Raw genomic sequence first — 18,044 nt, forward strand, 5'->3', positions numbered from 1 at the left:
CATTTACTCATGCATTTGAGGTCCTTTGTTCAATACCGGTCACCCCCACTTTTCTCCTGCCATAAAGTGTTTTTGTATTCTCTTCGATGAGTTCAAGTTACAAGATTAGATTTGAGCATTCATTCTATTTATTTTGCCTTTTATAAATATAAAAGAAACAAGTGGTATACAATAATTCAGAGGCCTTAGCTTTTGTATTCTTGTATGTACTTTGACGAACACGTCACATATGGTTTTTGGGTGGACCTAGTTTAGTTAGAAAAAAAAAAAATGAAAGCATTCAGCTTTACTTACTGAAGGCATGTATTCAAGAGGACTGAAGGTGATGAAGTGCAAGATATACAGATTACTGAAGGCAAAAAATACAGGCTCCGGAATTGGTAATACAGATTACAGACAGATCACTAGTTATTAGTGTTGCTGGTTCTGTTACCAGGTAAATGTCTGAAACCCTCATTTGATTCCGCCGAATTGAGTTCATATTCCATTGTACTCTTGTTCTGGATTTGTAGATTGATTAAAATAGAATTTCGATGTTGTTTATTAGTATTGTTGTAGTTTCATCTCAGCTAATTGTTTTTGTTAATTAAGTGAATGAAGGATATTTTTTTTATTGCTTCTGTCATTGTTACTTCCGTAAATGTTATCTTATGCTCTATTTGGATTAACGTTGTGATTGTGAACTGTGAAGCTTTAAAGATTATAATTAGCGTGAAGTACTGAAAATTTTGTTATGGCCTTTGGCATTTATCACGATTCTTATGGGTACGTTAACTGCGACGAGCTTTACTCGTTGTAAGGACGAAGGGCCAGTTTGGGATTGATGTACCCTAAACTGTAGAATGCTTATCCACTCGTTGCGAGTCTTGGTTTAAACCTCTGGTGAATGGCATTTTGTTTATGCAGGTGCTTGTTTGGAAAGAGATGCCTGCTCTCTCTCTCTCTCTCTCTCTCTCTCTCTCTCTCTCTCTCTCTCTCTCTATATATATATATATATATACAAGTTCCATGCTAGTTTGATTGGGAGGCCAACAAGATCGCGGCCCATCCAATTTGGCTGCCGCCACCAAATGAACCACCAGGTCTTAGAACAAAGGTCGCCACCAAATGATCTGCTTCATTACACTGACGAGGAGCATAGGAGAATTCGTCAAGCTCCAATTGAAGAACTAAAACATAAATATGTAGATAAAAAAGGGTTTTTTTTTATTGGCACCTCACAAATTATTGACTACACTTTAAATTTTTACTTCTAAATGCAACCTATGAATTCAATGTGATAAACTTAAAATTATGCTTGAAATGTATTATGTTTTTCTTCTGTATCGCGGTTGAAGAAACACAGTAAAAGCACTAAACATGTTGATGTTTCTCGAAGAATTAGGATGACGTTTTCTCATTTCTTCCGCGAAACCACCAAGAAATATATGGTATACTTTTGTTTGTAATGAACTAGTGCAAACTAATCAATAGATGATCATCTCTTGATGGAAACCTAGAACCCCAGATCGACATATGCCTAAAGTGTGGGGTATGAGGGTTTTTTGGGAAGTTAAAATGCGCGTATTAAAATATTTTCTCTTTCTAAAAGTAAATGCAGACTGTTTTATAAAAGTAAATATTTTCTCTTTTTAAAAGTAAATGTCTTTTAATACTATAAGTCTTTGAAGGTCATTTTATACAAATATAAATTTGTCAATAAAAGTATTATTTTAAAATGGATGAAGTGATAAGACATTGGAGTAAGCTTAATAGCATTTTAAAATATTTTCTTCTTTTTAAAAATAAATACAGAATGTTTTCAGTACGTAAAGTGTGGTTAATAATTTGTGAGGTGTCACTAAAACGAACAAAAGAAAAGTTACGTGTGCGCTAAGTAGGTGTATTGATTTAATCACCACAAACATAATTAGCTTCATAATTTTTGACATCAATCAGTGTTTAGATTTCTCAGCCACTGTGATTACAAATAAATAATGCAGTGAATGTTCATAGGCTCACCCGTGAATGCAAGATGTGAGATTTGTCTGCCTAAATAACAAAAATGTTTGTTTGCGTTTGGCCACTATAAAAACGACTCTTAATTTGCTGTCTAGAAAACGACTGATTTGAACTATATAGTGTATATCGGCATCACGAATTATTTTTCTTTTTGGGCAGTGGTCTTCATATTTCCCATAAAAAGGAAACATAGTGAACATCTCTTTCTTAATAATTTATCTTTGAAAACTACTTTGTCGTTTGTCTTTTAATTTGACGGAAGACCTGGCAATATGAGCACAATTTAAACTTTTGCAGAAATTACATATTGTTCAAAAATACTCAAAACTACATATAGTTTTATTTAATTTTAAATTAATTTAAACGGCGCGAGGCAAATTTCAGCTCGGATGCCTAAAGAGAAACACATCGTTCCTAGTTGATGCAACGGAGTATATAACAAAGAAAATCGAACGAAATCCCAATACTAGAATCCACTAGAAAAGTTGAGCAGGCACAAGTTTATTGAATAATAGTTGAGAGATGGCATTCACAACACCCAAGAGGTGTATTTATAGGCCTAATACTTAAACCCAAACCCTAGTTGGATTAAAGTTCAAAAAGGAAATTAAATAAACAATTAATGAAATATAAAAAATATCCTCAAAACTTTATAACGCATTTTTGGGATGATAAACGAAGATATGTGACCAAATTTGCCCTTATGTCGCAAATAAAGCTGGTAAGAAAAAATTTATGTGCCGTTCACATCAAAACAACAAACCATACGCTTGATTCCAACGCCGAGGCCCGAATCTGCAATCCTTGGTATTGTTTGCGCTTCTCGAGTTGCTCTTGAAATATAAATAAAAAGAAAATTAATGGAAGAAGTTTGAAAATTTTAAATTTTAGCGATAAAATAAAATAAAAAGTAAAATGAATAATACTAGTATTGACTTTTTAGTGTAAAAATATGATTTTTTTGTTAAAATAAATAGTACTAGAAGTTTTTCTTTAAAGTTCCTATAAAAAAACCTAAATTTTCATTTTGGGTTTTATTTTTGTGAATTGTTATTAGCACTCTAAAAATCTCATTCTACACTCTGAACTTTCTATATTAGAAAAGAAAAATACACTTGTGAAGAGTGTAGAATGAGATTTTTGAAGTGCAAATAACATTTCCCTTAGTTTTTTGTTAAATTGAAAATGTAATGATCAAAATAGGGCAACACTTCAAATTTGTTGATAAAGACAAACGAGTTCGGATCTTTTTTGTGAGGATCTCGAAGGTCGGTGAATCGTGTTCGTTCATTGTATATTGTGTGGTCATAAATTATTTTAAATATTTTTATTTAAAAATAAACGTAAACATTACTTGATAAAAATTGATCGTACGATATATGATGAACAGATACTACGATTCTATTGGAAGACAAACATAGTCAAAAGTTCCCATTGGCATGACGTGCCAGTTTTCTACGTGAAGACAAATGCACATGTGACACTTCATATTATCATGTGCATTTGCCCTGTCCCACACATTCACACCATTCCATTATCCATAGACTTCTGAGGAATTATTGATCTACTCAATTTCTGAAACATGACGTATATTCCATGCAGCGCATTCATTAATCAATAATACTTGCGTCCTGCAAATGTTTTTTCTTTTTTTCTTTTTAATTTTTAATTCTTTTTAAGAAAACTAATGAGAAAAATTTTAAATTTTAACGATAAGATCAAAATAAAGGATAAAGTGAATAATATCATGATTAACTTTTTAGTGTAAAAATATGATTTTTCATTAAAATGAATAATATCGGAAGTTTTTCGTTAAAGTTTTTTTTTTTTTTAATGAATGTTCTACTTCTGAAAAACGTATCATTAACATATAGATTCATAATTAGAATTGTTTAATATCTTAATATTTATTCGAATATCGTATAAACAAAAAATTAATTGTTTATATATTTAAAAATATATAATAAATCGACGGTATGAGAACTAGGTAACATATTTACGATAAATCGTTTATTTATTTTATACATTTGAATGATTAAATAATAAACAATTCGAATAATTGTTTTTGTATGAATAGTCTTCAAATGAAAATTATAAAATCAAACAATTTCTATTATAGAACTTAGAGTAAAAATACGTTATTGGCAAATAATAAGATATGTGCATTCACAGGAGCGCAAGTACCATCATTGAATAATTGCTTATCTACTTCACGTCAAGTGAAGTGGATGGACCACCGACAATTACTACGCTTTCAGTACTTAACGCATTGTTTGGCTTCTGTTCCTCTTATCCATCTTCCTCTCACTGCTGGCTACCCATTTTGTCACTTCACTTTTAACCGTTTACATTACGTATTGAGGTACTTTTACATTTTTTAATAATTCTCACAGTACTCTCAAATTTTGCCAACATCGTACTTTACTACAATTATTTGTTTTTAGTATGAAGTGTCAATTTAGTCTTTAAATTATCATTTTAGTAAAAATTAATCTTTAAATTATTATTATTTTTTGGTAAAATAAGTCTATAAATTCATTAAAATTGTTAATTTCATCCCTACTATTATATTCAAAGTTATTTTATTCACCTTTTTGTTAACTTAAGTCACTTGACACACTTTAGAGTGTAATACCGTCATTTTCTCGCCAATAAGCCTTTAACATTTCATATAGGTTGCGAATCTAATGTTTAATTTTAATTTACCCTTTAAAGTTAGCTCCATACACTATTCCTTTATATAAAATTACCAATCTACCGTTCAATGTGTATCATATGCAAGTGACGTGATTTAAATTAACAGAAAATTAAATATAATAGCTTCAAATATAATATTAATGATGTAATTGGCATATTTGTTTAATTCAAGGACTAATTTTTCTGAAAAAATAGTTTAGGAATGTAATTTTCACTCAGGTGATAATTCAATGACTAAATTAAAAGTTCATCCTTATTTTTAGGAAACTTTAACGAAAAGTTCTCGGTACTGTTCACTTTAACGAAAAGTCACATTTTTACACTAAAAAATAAATCATAATACTATTCACTTTACCATTTATTTTATCATTATCGTTAAAACTCAAAATTTTCAAATTATTTCCATTATTTTCTTTTATTTTTACATATGAAATTCATAAGTGGAAGAGAGTGGCGTTGCCTGTAAACTTATCATGTGATCGAATGGTTTAGAGTTCTTGTGGAAAAAGGAAACCTATGTTTTGAGGCCTACAAGGTGGAAGTCTTTATAAAGACGCAATGTAAATTGTGTAATAACTAATATTTTTGCATAAATATCACACAAATTAGAAAGTAGTTGAATTCAAACTTTAATAAGCGAAAGATTTATAGGTTGAGCTAATTAATAATAGTTCCTATAAGTATTGTCCCGTACACGTTAAATAATTTTTTTACTTTTTAATGTGTACGGGACAACACTCCTCATCGTCAAAATAAACAAAGGTATCCTCTGGATTCAAGTTCGAAGATTAGATTAGAAAATGAATGAAATAGGAAATGATCAGGTTATTAGTTTGATACAACTGAACATGTGATTGGTTGATAGCAAAATCCAGCTAGAAGATGAATTGAAGAAGGAAAATTTTGTAGAAGTGAAGCCTTTTGGGTTTCTGCAACTCACTCAACTACTCAGTTAAGTTTAACAATGGCGAACTCACATCTTCTTCTTCTTCTGTTGATATCCTCCCTCTTCTCCGTCCACCACTCAGGTGCTGCTACTGAGTCGGAGTCTGAGAGCCTTCTGAAAATCCAGCAGCTCCTCAACTACCCACCACCTCTAAACCTAGTCAGTTCCAAGGACGGACACTCTTTGTGCAGCATTGAACCAACTCCTTCGCTCACTCTCTCTTGCTACCAAGGCAACGTTACCCAGCTCCACATTTCAGGCGGCGGAGCTGCCTTCCCTCCGCTGCCGCGTGACTTCTCAACCCACTCTCTCTTCTCCGCTCTCGCCTCCGCCTTCCCAACCCTCAAAGTCCTATCTCTGGTCTCTCTCCGCCTCTGGGGCCCACTCCCTCCCTCCATCGCCGGTTTATCTTCCCTCGAGATTCTCAACCTCACCTCCAACTACCTCAGCGGCGCCATCCCTCCCCACATTTCCTCCCTTGTCAACCTCCAGACTCTCATCCTCGACCGCAACAACTTCACCGGCCGACTCCCGCCGTCGCTGGCTTCGCTTCGGTCGTTGGCCGTTCTCAGTTTGAACCACAACCTCCTCAACGGCTTTCTCCCGCGTTCTCTGGCATCTCTGCAAACCCTCAGAGTCCTCTCTCTCTCCCACAACTTCCTGGCCGGCGAAGTTCCTGACCTCAAAAGCCTCACAAACTTGCAATTTCTTGATTTGGAAGCTAACTATTTCGGGCCTCGTTTTCCAAGCTTGCGTTCCAAGAACAAGCTGGTAACCCTTGTGCTCCGAAACAACAAGTTTCGCCTTGGAATCCAGACCGGATTCCGAGGCGGTTTTCAGCTCCAGAGGCTTGACATTTCACTCAATCAATTCGTGGGGCCTTTTTCGCCTTCATGGCTGTCGTTGCCTTCCATCAATTATCTTGACATTGCCGGAAATAAATTCACCGGAGTGCTCTCCAAGAACATGTCTTGCAATGCTGAGCTTGCTTTTGTGAATTTGTCCTCAAATCTTTTGGCAGGGGACTTGCCCACTTGCCTCAAAAACCGGGGTTCGAAGAGCAGCAGTGTGGTTGTTCTCTATTCCGGGAATTGTTTGACGAATGTGGACCAGAAGCAGCAGCAGCATCCTTCTACCTTGTGCCACCATGAAGCTCTGGCGGTGGAGATACCGCCTCCGGGTGACGAAAGGCGCAAGAGGCTTCATGATATTAAACAAGTCGTTGCATCAAAAGCCCTGGCAGGCATTGTGGGTGCCGCTGCAATTGTTGCTCTGGCTTTCATGGCTGTTAAGTGGTTATACGGCGAACAGCTGCCTGTTAAAAGTCCCAGAACACGGTTGATTAGAGATTCAGCTTCAACAGTCAACACAGCCAAGCTACTCTCGGATGCAAGTAATTTTGATATTTCTTTCCTTTTCATTCTCTGTAAATTAGGATCACGAGAATCACTCACCATCACATTCCTTTATACATAATTACAGTAGGAGAGTCCTTTATTTGCAGAATATATATCAGAAACAATGAAGCTGGGAGCCAGCGTTCCTGCTTATCGAACATTTTCTTTGGAGGAGCTCAAGGAAGCTACGAATGACTTTGATGATTCAACATTACTTGGTGAAGGCAAACATGGACAGGTATTCAACATTACTTACTGATAGCGATACGATGTTCTCTCAATTTGCAAGTTGCCATAGTTCAGAACCGTTGAAATACAATAACACATAACATTTGAATTGTAAAATCTCTCTGTTGTAGCTAATTGTCCTGTGGACTTTTATTTCAGGGAAATACTTAAAAGTTCTCAGCATACTCTGGCAATTATAATATGAATGTCTTAGTCTTTATGATCTAGTGAAATGCAAATTTGTCACTCTAAAATGTTTGTTGTTTTGTAACAACAACGGCAGATGTATAGAGGGAAGCTCACCAATGGAACACTTGTTGCTATCAGAGGCTTGAAAATGAGAAAGAGGCAGGCTCCACAAGTCTACACGCACCACCTTGAGCTGATTTCAAAACTGAGACATAGCCATTTGGTTAGTGCTCTTGGACATTGCTTGGAGTACCATCCCGATGATTCAGGGGTCGGCAGAATATTTCTTGTATTTGAGTTTGTTCCAAATGGAACTCTAAGAGGCTGCATTTCTGGTAAAGTTGCTTTTCATGTACATATACTGCTTTTTATAAGATTGATATGTTTTGTTAATTTACATTCTGATAAGCTAAGTTGTTTTATATACATCTTACATACACACACACAATAAACTAATGTTGTAAAGATGGCGTGCTTGCTGTCCATGCTGCAACACATCAGAGCACATGAGCTGTGAGCTGTACCATGTGCTAATCTGCTGTCAGGGAATGTTGCAGTGCTTGCTGTCCATAATCTGCTGTCAGGGAATGTTGCAGTGCTTGCTGTCCAGGTTGTATTCCACTTGTGCAGTTGATGTGGGAGATTCCTTAACACGCCCCCGCAAGACGGTGGCACCATCGGAGACACCGATCTTGGAACGAAGGAGATGGAAACGTGGACGTGACAAGGGTTTGGTCAGAGCGTCTGCAAGCTGATCAGTAGTGGAGACATGAGAGACTTGAAGAAGACCATGAGTGACACGATCCCGTACAAACTGAAAATCAATATCGATATGCTTCATACGGGAATGGAGAACAGGATTAGCACAATAGAACATGGCTCCAATGTTATCACAAGAAACAGCCGGTGTTGTGGGGAGAGAAATGCCAAGTTCACGCAGTAAGGACTGAATCCATATGAGTTCAGCAGTGGTGGCAGCAATGGCCCGATATTCGGCTTCGGTAGAGGAGCGAGAGACAGAGCGCTGCTTTCGGGAGCTCCAAGAGATGAGATTGCCACCGAGATAGACAACATAGCCAGTCGTAGATTTGCGATCATCACGATCACCAGCCCAGTCAGCATCGGAAAAGGCATAGAGACGATGAGAGGGGCGACGACAAAGATGAAGGCCAAAGGAAAGGGTACCCTTCAAGTAGCGGAGAAGACGCTTGAGCGCCTGCCAGTGAGTCTCGGAAGGAGAATGCATGAATTGAGAGAGCTTATTGACTGTGAAGGAGATGTCAGGGCGTGTAAGGCTGAGGTATTGAAGTCCACCAACAAGACGACGGTAGGGAGTGGGATCCGTTGGGGATGAGCCATCATGGAGCATGAGTGAGTGAGTGGTGGAGAGAGGCGTACTGACAGCCTTTGCACCATCCATCTTGGCATTAACAAGAAGATCATGAATGTACTTGTGCTGAGAGAGAAATAGGCCAGTGGCTGTGGGAAGGACTTCAACACCAAGAAAGTAATGTAGGGAGCCCAGGTCTTTGACGGAGAACCGAGTTGCCAACAGGTGAATGAACTTTGCTACAAGTGAGGAATCGTTTCCTGTAATAAGAAGATCATCAACATAAACCAAAAAATAAATTACAGCAGTCCCATTTTTGAAGAGAAAGAGTGAGGCATCAGAGATGGCATTGACAAAGCCATGGGAGAGCAGAAATGAGTGTAATTCCTTGTACCATGCCCGGGGAGCCTGTTTGAGGCCATAGAGGGCTTTTCTCAATTTACACACATGAGATGGATGATTAGAGTCAACAAAACCAGGTGGTTGGACCATATAGACATTTTCACGGAGTGTGCCATGAAGGAAAGCATTGTTGACGTCCAACTGACGAATTGGCCATTCATTAGTCACGGCAAGATGCAAAACAATGCGTATGGTAGTAGGTTTGATCACCGGACTGAAAGTATCTGAAAAATCAACACCAGGACGTTGGTGAAAACCCTTGGCAACTAAGCGTGCCTTGTACCTGTCAATAGTGCCATCAGGATGCTGTTTGATACGAAACACCCACTTACAACCAATAAGATTTTGAGAGGGAAGGGAAGGAACGAGCTCCCATGTACCATTGCGAATTAACGCATTGAACTCATTGGACATTGCTTGTCGCCAAAGGGGATCCTTGACAGCCTGAGAGACACATGTCGGTTCAACTGAGGAGAGAATGGGATGTTTAGTAGCAATCATAGCATACCGAGGATTGGGTTTGTGGATACCGGCTTTGGCACGGGTGATCATGGAATGATTGGGGAGCACAGGAGGTACGGGGGGGTTGGGGAAGGTTGGGTTAGAGGATGGAAAGGTGACAACAGTCCTATGAGGGTTTCTAGTGTATGTACGAACGGGGTTGTTGGGAGAAGGTTGCTGAACGTGATCAGGTTGGGTTGAAGAATGTGGTGGGGTGAATATAGGTGCGGTAGAGGTAGGGACCAATGCTTGGCGATTGGGTGACGGTAAGAGAGAAGGGATAGCAGCAGCAATAGGGATCGGGGCAGCGGATGGTGACGGTTCTGAGACAGGGACAGATTCTGATGATGATAATGTTGTGACGTGTGATGGCAGTGAAGAAGAAACAACCGACTCAACAGGCCTGGTGGGTAAGTGGACAGGAACATGAGAAACTGGAGAAAGAGAAGAGACCCAAGTGTGAGAGTTATCAACCGTGACATGGGGAGTGGAGGAAGGAAGGTTAGCAAGAGGAAAAGTGGACTCATCGAATTGAACATGCCGAGAGATAAAAAGTTTGTGGGAGGAAAGATCAAGACAATGAAACGCACTTTGATTGGATGAGTAACCAAGGAAGAGACATGGGCGGGAACGAGGGAGTAATTTATTGGAATTGTAAGGACGTAACCAAGGAAAACACAAGCACCCAAATGTACGAAGACGGGAGTAGTTGGGTTGTTCATCAAAGAGTTGAGTGAATGGGGAGAGATTATTAAGAATCGGAGTGGGCATACGGTTGATAAGATAGGTAGCTGTTTTAAAGGCATAAGACCAATAGGTGAGAGGTAAAGAAGCTTGATGAAGAAGTGTGAGACCAGTTTCAACAATATGACGATGTCGTCGTTCGGCGACTCCATTGTGTTGAGGAGTGTGAGGTGGTGTAAGGAGATGGGTGATGCCATTGGATGAGAGAAAATGTTGGAGTTTGATAAATTCGCCCCCACCATCAGTGTATAACCTAGTGATTTTTCTTTTGAAGTAATTTTCAACAAGTGCTTTGAAGGTGACAAAAGTGGAAAACACATCAGATTTCTTTTTGAGAGGGTAGAGCCATATATATTTTGTAAAATGATCAACAAAGATAACATAGTAAGAAAAACCATCAATTGAAGAGTATGGAGCAGGGCCCCAAACATCACTGTAAATGAGGTCTAATGCACCATGACTGGTGAGAGACGAAGTACCAAACGGGAGACGATGGCTTTTATTACATAGACATGAATGACAAACAGACTTGAACAACTTGGAGGACACATTAATGGAAGACATACGAAGGACTTGTTGGAGAGTTTGATGGCTGGGGTGACCAAGACGACGATGCCAGAGGTTGGGAGAGACCACCACACCCACCATGGCCTGTGGTTGATGAAATGTTTTAGGAGACCACTCGTACACATCATCCTTATTCGGGCCTCGAAGAAGAACCGCCCCCGTGCTCAGATCCTTGACATGGAAGAAATCAGGAAAAAGTTCAATAGAGGTATTATTTTGTTTATTAAATTTAGAGATAGAAATAATGTCTTTTTTCATAGAAGGAACACATAGAACGTTTGATAAGCTAAAGGATTGGGAGGATGAGGAGGGTAAAGTGGTTGAACCGACATGTGTGATACCCAAACCTGAACCATTACCAATAATTATTTCATCAGGACCATCATATATGGCTGTACCAGAGAGAGTGTTGACATTGGAGGTAACATGGTGAGAGGCACCAGAATCAAGCAACCATGTTGGAGAAGAGGTGGACCGGCCATGGGTGGTAGGATTGGCCACGAGCGGACTGGAAGGTCCAGATTGGAGTTGAGGGCAGCGTTTGGCACTATGACCTTGAGTGCCACACCATTGACAGAAACCACGATAACCTGTGTTGTTCATGTTGGTAGAGCGGCGACCATTGTCGGTGAAGGATTGTTGGATGGGCTTGTAGGAACCACGAGAATTGGTAGTAATGGAAGATGTGTGGGGGTGCTCAAAGGAACTACGAGAAGGATTGCGGGATAGAAAGGACCCACGGTTGGAGTTGGAGTGGTGAGAGCGGAAGCCACGATTTGAGGTGTGGAAGCGAGATGTCTGAGTGACATTGGCAGTGATCACTGGGGGTACAACAATGGTATCATCGCGCTTGAGAGCAGCTTCATGTTCAACCAGTTTGTCATGCAGGTTTTCAAAAGAGATTGAGGTGTCTCGGGAACGAACTACCGCAGCAATTTCCTTGAAGTCCGAGCCAACACCATTAAGAATGTAGAGGAGGAGATCATCATCAGAGAGGGGGACATCAATGATGGCAAGCTCGTCTGCAATAATGCGGACTTCTTGTAGATACTCAGAGACTGGCTTGTTCTCACGACGTAGGAGAGTAAGGCGTTCTTTGAGACCAAGAACGCGGGCACGGGCTTTGCTAGCAAAGAGATGAAGAAGCTTGTCCCAAGCCTCCTTGGATGTCTTGGCAGAGGCAATAAGGGAGATGACCTGCGGGGAGACGGAAGCAAGAATAGCATGAAGGAGGAGTTGATCTTGCCGAATCCAAAAGGTGCGAAGCACGGTTTGAGTGGTTGATGGGCAGAGATGAGAACCATCCACATAACCCATGAGGTCGTAGCCGTAAAGAAGGGCGTTGAACTGAGCACGCCAGGATGGGTAATTGGTGGGTGTGAGTTTCACAGGTAATTGGGCTGTAGCATTTATGGTGATCAAGGTGGGAGTAGTGCAGTTGAGGTCTGGTAGAAGGTTGGTTGCAGCGGCATCAGTGGCCATGAATGAAGACAGGAAAGAGAGGAAAAAAAAATGCTCGTTGGAGTTTTTAGGCTCGTGATACCATATAAGATTGATATGTTTTGTTAATTTACATTCTGATAAGCTAAGTTGTTTTATATACATCTTACATACACACACACAATAAACTAATGTTGTAAAGATGGCGTGCTTGCTGTCCATGCTGCAACACATCAGAGCACATGAGCTGTGAGCTGTACCATGTGCTAATCTGCTGTCAGGGAATGTTGCAGTGCTTGCTGTCCATAATCTGCTGTCAGGGAATGTTGCAGTGCTTGCTGTCCAGGTTGTATTCCACTTGTGCAGTTGATGTGGGAGATTCCTTAACACTTTTCAGGATTAATGGTTGCATTTTCAGTTGCGTAACTCTGAATCATTCTTCTGTTAATTGTAGAAAGGGATTTCAGATTATGATGATATCCCGTATTCTATACGTAATTCATGTGAAACCAAGAAAAAAAAATCAGTCATGATTTAAATTAAAGTATAATATCTAATGCATGAAATGCCGATGACGTGTTATCAGTATCTTTTAGCAGAAGGTTTCTAGGTGAGACCTATTTAATTGCTCAACATTGCATACATATATGTGGCAATGGACAGTCATCTATTACTCTTTACTGATTTCTTCGTCTTCTTTGATTGCTTCTGTTTGTAACATCTTTGCATTGGGAGAAACTGGATATTCACGTCTAACACTTAGTTTGGCAGAAGGACCTCCAGGACGAAAGCTTACTTGGGCGCAGAGAATAGTAGCTGCAATTGGAGTTGCAAAGGGTATTCAGTTTCTGCATACAGGGATTGTTCCTGGTGTAAAATCAAATAATCTCAAGATAACAAATGTCTTATTGGATCACGATCTTCATGTGAAAATAAGCAGTTATAACCTACCTCTTTTAGCTGAAAACAACAGGGGAACGGTAAGACCTACAAAAATATACTGCTTTGGTGAGTTAAAATACCCCTCGACATTGTCCTCCGAGTTAACTTTTTCTTTTTAATCCAACAGGTGGGTACTACAGTTTCTTCCCCTGCACCGAAAGGAAGCATTCAAACTAGGTATTAGCATGTCTACTTTCCAAAGTTATATAGAAATCACATATTAAACGCGTACGAGCTAGGCCAATAAATTCAGTTATTTGGTGCAGAGTCTAGACAAATACTTGAAGCTCTCCTCCACAAAATTTTAAATTACGCTTTCTGCAAAGCTTCATTTTTGAGTTATATAAGGAATTCACCTTGAGTTGCTTCATGTTAATCATCATATAAGTGTTGAGAGTTGTCCCACATTGGCGAGGGACAAGGTTTGCTATGTGCTTATATGATCTTGGGCTACTCCCCATATTGCGAATTGGTTTTATGGTGGAACCTCAATTTCATCATGGTATCAAAGCGGGTTGTCCTCGTGTGAAGCCAGTCACACGCGCTCCACGTCACCCAGTTGTTGTCCACGTGTAGGCTTAAAAATCCGCCACACGTGCAGGGGGTGTGTTGAGAGTTGTCCCACATCGATGAGGGACAAGGTTTGCTATGTGCTTATATGATCTTGGGCTACTCCTCATATTGCCAACCAGTTGTTGTCCACGTGTAGGCTTAAAAATCCGCCACACGTGCAGGGGGTGTGTTGAGAGTTGTCCCACATCGATGAGGGACAAGGTTTGCTATGTACTTATATGATCTTGGGCTACTCCCCATATTGCCAACCAGTTGTTGTCCACGTGTAGGCTTAAAAATCCGCCACACGTGCAGGGGGTGTGTTGAGAGTTGTCCCACATCGATGAGGGACAAGGTTTGCTATGTACTTATATGATCTTGGGCTACTCCCCGTATTGCCAATTGGTTTTATGGTGAAACCTCAATTTCATCAATCAGTACCTGTCTGGTTCAGTTACTGATCATCATTAGTAACAATGACACCATTCTAAACGAAGTTCCTCATCTTAGTCTCCCTCTAGCTTCACAGAAATGCATTAATAATCCCGCCTTTTGTCTAATGTGTTGCTTCGGTATCTCATTAAATCCTTATAAGCTCTTTTATTTTGTGTATTTAGTCATAGTTTCATCAGCATTACCCGACACGGTTACTCTTTTAGTATAGAAGATAAATCCAATTGAAATAAGTGCAAACCTCTTTATTTGTATGCTTGTATTACATTCATTTTGCATACAAATGAATGTAATACACGTGCACACATACTGGATGATTTTGTTACTTACTCCCTTTTGCAGGGTTAACCATGAGTGTAAGAATGACGTTTATGATATTGGAGTAATCTTGCTAGAAATCATTTTGGGGAGGCCTATCATGTTCCAAAATGAAGTTGGTGTTTTGAAAGACCTTGTGAGTGTTTTCTCTTCAATCAATTTGTTCTTTCTTTTACGCTCAAACTCTTTGAAATCATCCTGATTGAACCAACAAATATTGCTTTCTCCAGCTAAACCAGAAATTCTGTTTTGGTTGTTTCTTACGCAGTTACAAGTAAGTTTGAACACTGATGACACAGCTCGAAGGAGCATTGTGGATCCAGCAGTGCACAAGGAATGCTCGGATGAATCGCTGAAGACAATGATGGAGATATGTGTGAGATGTCTTTCCGATGAGGTAGCTGATAGGCCTTCAGTCGAAGACATTCTTTGGAATTTGCAGTTTGCAGCGCAGGTTCAGGATTCAGCGAAAGATGAACTTTTTGAGTAGTAATCAGGGCTCGCCCATTTCATCACCCCAACTCCAGCTAATCTGACCTTCATCTTCCTCCTATGTTTTCATCAGTTAGGGAACACTGTTTGTAATGCACCATACCAAATGGCAAATGTATGAGCTCTGTAAACCCTTAATGTTAGTATTATGTTATTATGTCCTTGTAATTAGGTGTAACTTTTTATAAAACTCCCCCTCGTACTGTCAATTTTTTTAAAATGTATTTTTCTCTCATGAGCTCCAGGATCCTGGTATCCCAATAAAGAAAAAATTATAGTGCGTGAGATGACTACTTAATGGTAGAAATTATAACAATTCTGCAGTCTGCACTGATTCCATTTCTAATATTGCAATTGGAGATGGATAAATGTCATGCTTGTTGAAATTGACCACTGCTAAATGTGGGACCATGCTCGAGTTTGTGCCTCCACATCTGCAGAAGTGTGCAAATTTGATTCCAACACTCAACATATGATAAAGGATGAAAATTTCTACCTAAACATCTATATGTATGCATATCCTTTTTCAAGACTCCGATACCGATAGTAAGAGTGAAGTAATTTTCTTCCCTCGTATCTCTAAGATTTCCGTGATATCAGCGCGTTTTATTTATTTTAGCAGAGCGTGAATACTTGATTTCGAACCATATTAAAGGAAAAAAAGAGGAAGACGTGCCAATCAGTAGGCCCGAAAAGGAGACTGGCCCGAATTCAGTATTTGCATAACTCAAACTGAAACTGGCAAGCTATCTCAGCATCAAATCTTATATAATGTACTCCTAATACACATTGCCCCCTTGGTACGTCACCGAGGAAAAAAAAGACAGGGATATCATCTTAATCCTAAACTGTGTATATCGAGCTGAATGAGAACCTTTACACGGTCTCCTCAAAACAAATTAAACTGGAATGTTGCCGTGATACGCATTCCCTCCCTATTCTAATTTACGGAACGACAAGGATTAGGATACTAGTGAACAATATTATCTGTATGTTGAACTGAAGGCATCCTTAACGCGATCTCCTGGAACGATTGAGAGCGAGAGAGAGCTGCTGGATTTGCCTGTAGGACCCGATCAGCATCTGATGTTTAATATCTGAGTTCTTTCTGAAGGCTTTAAAAATACCACCTCTAACTACAAGTTCATTTTTATCCTGTTTGATACGCAAGGTAGACCACATAGAACTCTTTGCAGCCTCATCTGGGTCATCGATTCTCAATATCTTGGGTACCCAAGGGTACCGTTCTGTTTATTACATCTGCCTTTACATTTGCATCTCTTGAATGTTTTCCCAAGGTTGGTGAACAATTGCCTGAGCATCCGCCATTGCCAGAGGACTACGAAGGAGATAAGCTGCCAGCAGGGCCAATTGAGCATTCCATTTTCTAGAGTCCCAGCATGGCATGTAACCCCAGTACGACGAAGGTACGAATGGGGAAGCGAAACTAGAAGTATACGTAAGATTAGAATCATTGTCATATCCTGGCCGACCATCCTGCTTCATTCTTTTTTGAAAAACGCAACGTGCTGTGAAGCAGTGGGTGATAAGGAACCACCATCTCCAACAGCTGCAGAGGCAGTCTCAGAATTTCTCGTCTGGTCTTTATGATTCAAGGCAGTCTCCGTAGATTCAACCAAAAGCGCATCTGAGACAGAACTTAAGACTTCCCTAATCCCATTGACAGGTTTTGGAGAGGTTGGAAGTCCACAAGGTGATACATGCTGTTGGCCAACAAAGTTAAGGGTGCCTCCCTGGGTGACTGGTACTGCATTCGGTTGTGCCACTACCTGATGATACTATGAAGATGAATGCTTATTCTTGCGCCACCTGGAGTCATTCCACCTGGAGGGCATTCGTGAGTCTTTCAACTTGTTCTATCAAAGTTTCAAATTTTGTGATGAGCCGTTGATTTATGACAAATAAATAAAGGATCAGCACACAAAGCTGTCAAAGTGATGTTTCAGGTTTGATTGGGCTTTTTGGAAGCCAAGGTGGCATTTTCTGGCGTTGGGCCCTTCTACAAAGTTGTTTAGGACAACTCAAGATAAGAGAAATTTAAATATAATTAATAAGCAAAGAGGAACGTGTTCAAATCATACAACTAACTAGAATACTAAAAGACAGAATATAAAATTGAATGAACAAAAGGATGAGTCCTACACCAACATGACTCGAAGATGCCGATGTAGAAGTGCCTTGACGCCAGGATTGTACGCCTCGAATCTAAGTCCTGAGGGGGTGCAAAACAAACATGAGTGGACTAAGTTAATAGAGTTGATAGATATAGAGATATATATATATATATATATATATATATATATATATAATAAAAAAATTATCAACATACTAATTCCCAAAGTTTTATGAAAACCAATAAAATAATATGTGGCTGGTTTTCTGAAAACCCTAGCATGCCATGTAGCATCTCAAAACATATCTTGTATATATCATAATCGCTAGTGAATGTCCAGTCTCACTCCAGGCCCTGTGCCAGCTTCCCATCCTTGCGTCGTAGCCAGAGGAAATCTCTTCAAGCCTTATGCCATTCCGTGTCTCTCAACCCATAGCTAGAGATTAGTTTTCCTAGCCCTATGCCAACACCGTAACCTCGCCCGCATACGGAATAGGGACCACTAGGTAAGTACAAAACCATTGAACACACACACACACACACACACACACACACACACACACACACATATATATATATATATAAACATGTTCTAAATATTATATCGTCATCCATCATATATCCTATAATGAACATGGGTTATAGGGAAAATAGGATAATTCAAACTAGCTTCAGTAAGCATGTTATCTAGTAAAACGTTTCATAAAACGT

At 39.5% G+C, this 18,044-nt stretch overlaps 1 protein-coding gene and 1 pseudogene across 1 annotated transcript; one reads left to right on the forward strand and one right to left on the reverse strand.

Annotated features, from left to right (window-relative positions):
- Positions 1 to 5,662: 5,662 nt before the first annotated feature.
- On the forward strand, positions 5,663 to 15,479 carry LOC103946122 (probable inactive leucine-rich repeat receptor-like protein kinase At3g03770). Its single transcript, XM_018647187.2, has 7 exons — positions 5,663 to 7,037; positions 7,149 to 7,279; positions 7,553 to 7,793; positions 13,214 to 13,422; positions 13,512 to 13,561; positions 14,732 to 14,843; positions 14,976 to 15,479. Exons 1-7 carry the CDS (start codon positions 5,663 to 5,665, stop codon positions 15,195 to 15,197), a joined length of 2,340 nt encoding a protein of 779 aa, XP_018502703.2. The 3' UTR covers positions 15,198 to 15,479.
- A 690-nt stretch (positions 15,480 to 16,169) lies between these two features.
- On the reverse strand, positions 16,170 to 17,055 carry LOC125471841 (annotated as a pseudogene).
- Between the last annotated feature and the right edge of the window lie 989 nt (positions 17,056 to 18,044).

The sequence above is a fragment of a genome, unplaced genomic scaffold (assembly GCF_019419815.1).
Source record: "Pyrus x bretschneideri cultivar Hongxiangsu unplaced genomic scaffold, Pyrus_bretschneideri_v1 Contig62, whole genome shotgun sequence".
Taxonomy (NCBI): domain Eukaryota; kingdom Viridiplantae; phylum Streptophyta; class Magnoliopsida; order Rosales; family Rosaceae; genus Pyrus; species Pyrus x bretschneideri.

Coding starts and splice junctions, on each gene's coding strand:
- LOC103946122 (XM_018647187.2), top strand. CDS start 5,663: ATGGCGAACTCACATCTTCTTCTTCTTCTGTTGATATCCTCCCTCTTC. Junction 13,562..14,731: donor AAAGGAAGCATTCAAACTAG/GTATTAGCATGT, acceptor TCCCTTTTGCAG/GGTTAACCATGAGTGTAAGA. Junction 14,844..14,975: donor TTGGTGTTTTGAAAGACCTT/GTGAGTGTTTTC, acceptor TTTCTTACGCAG/TTACAAGTAAGTTTGAACAC.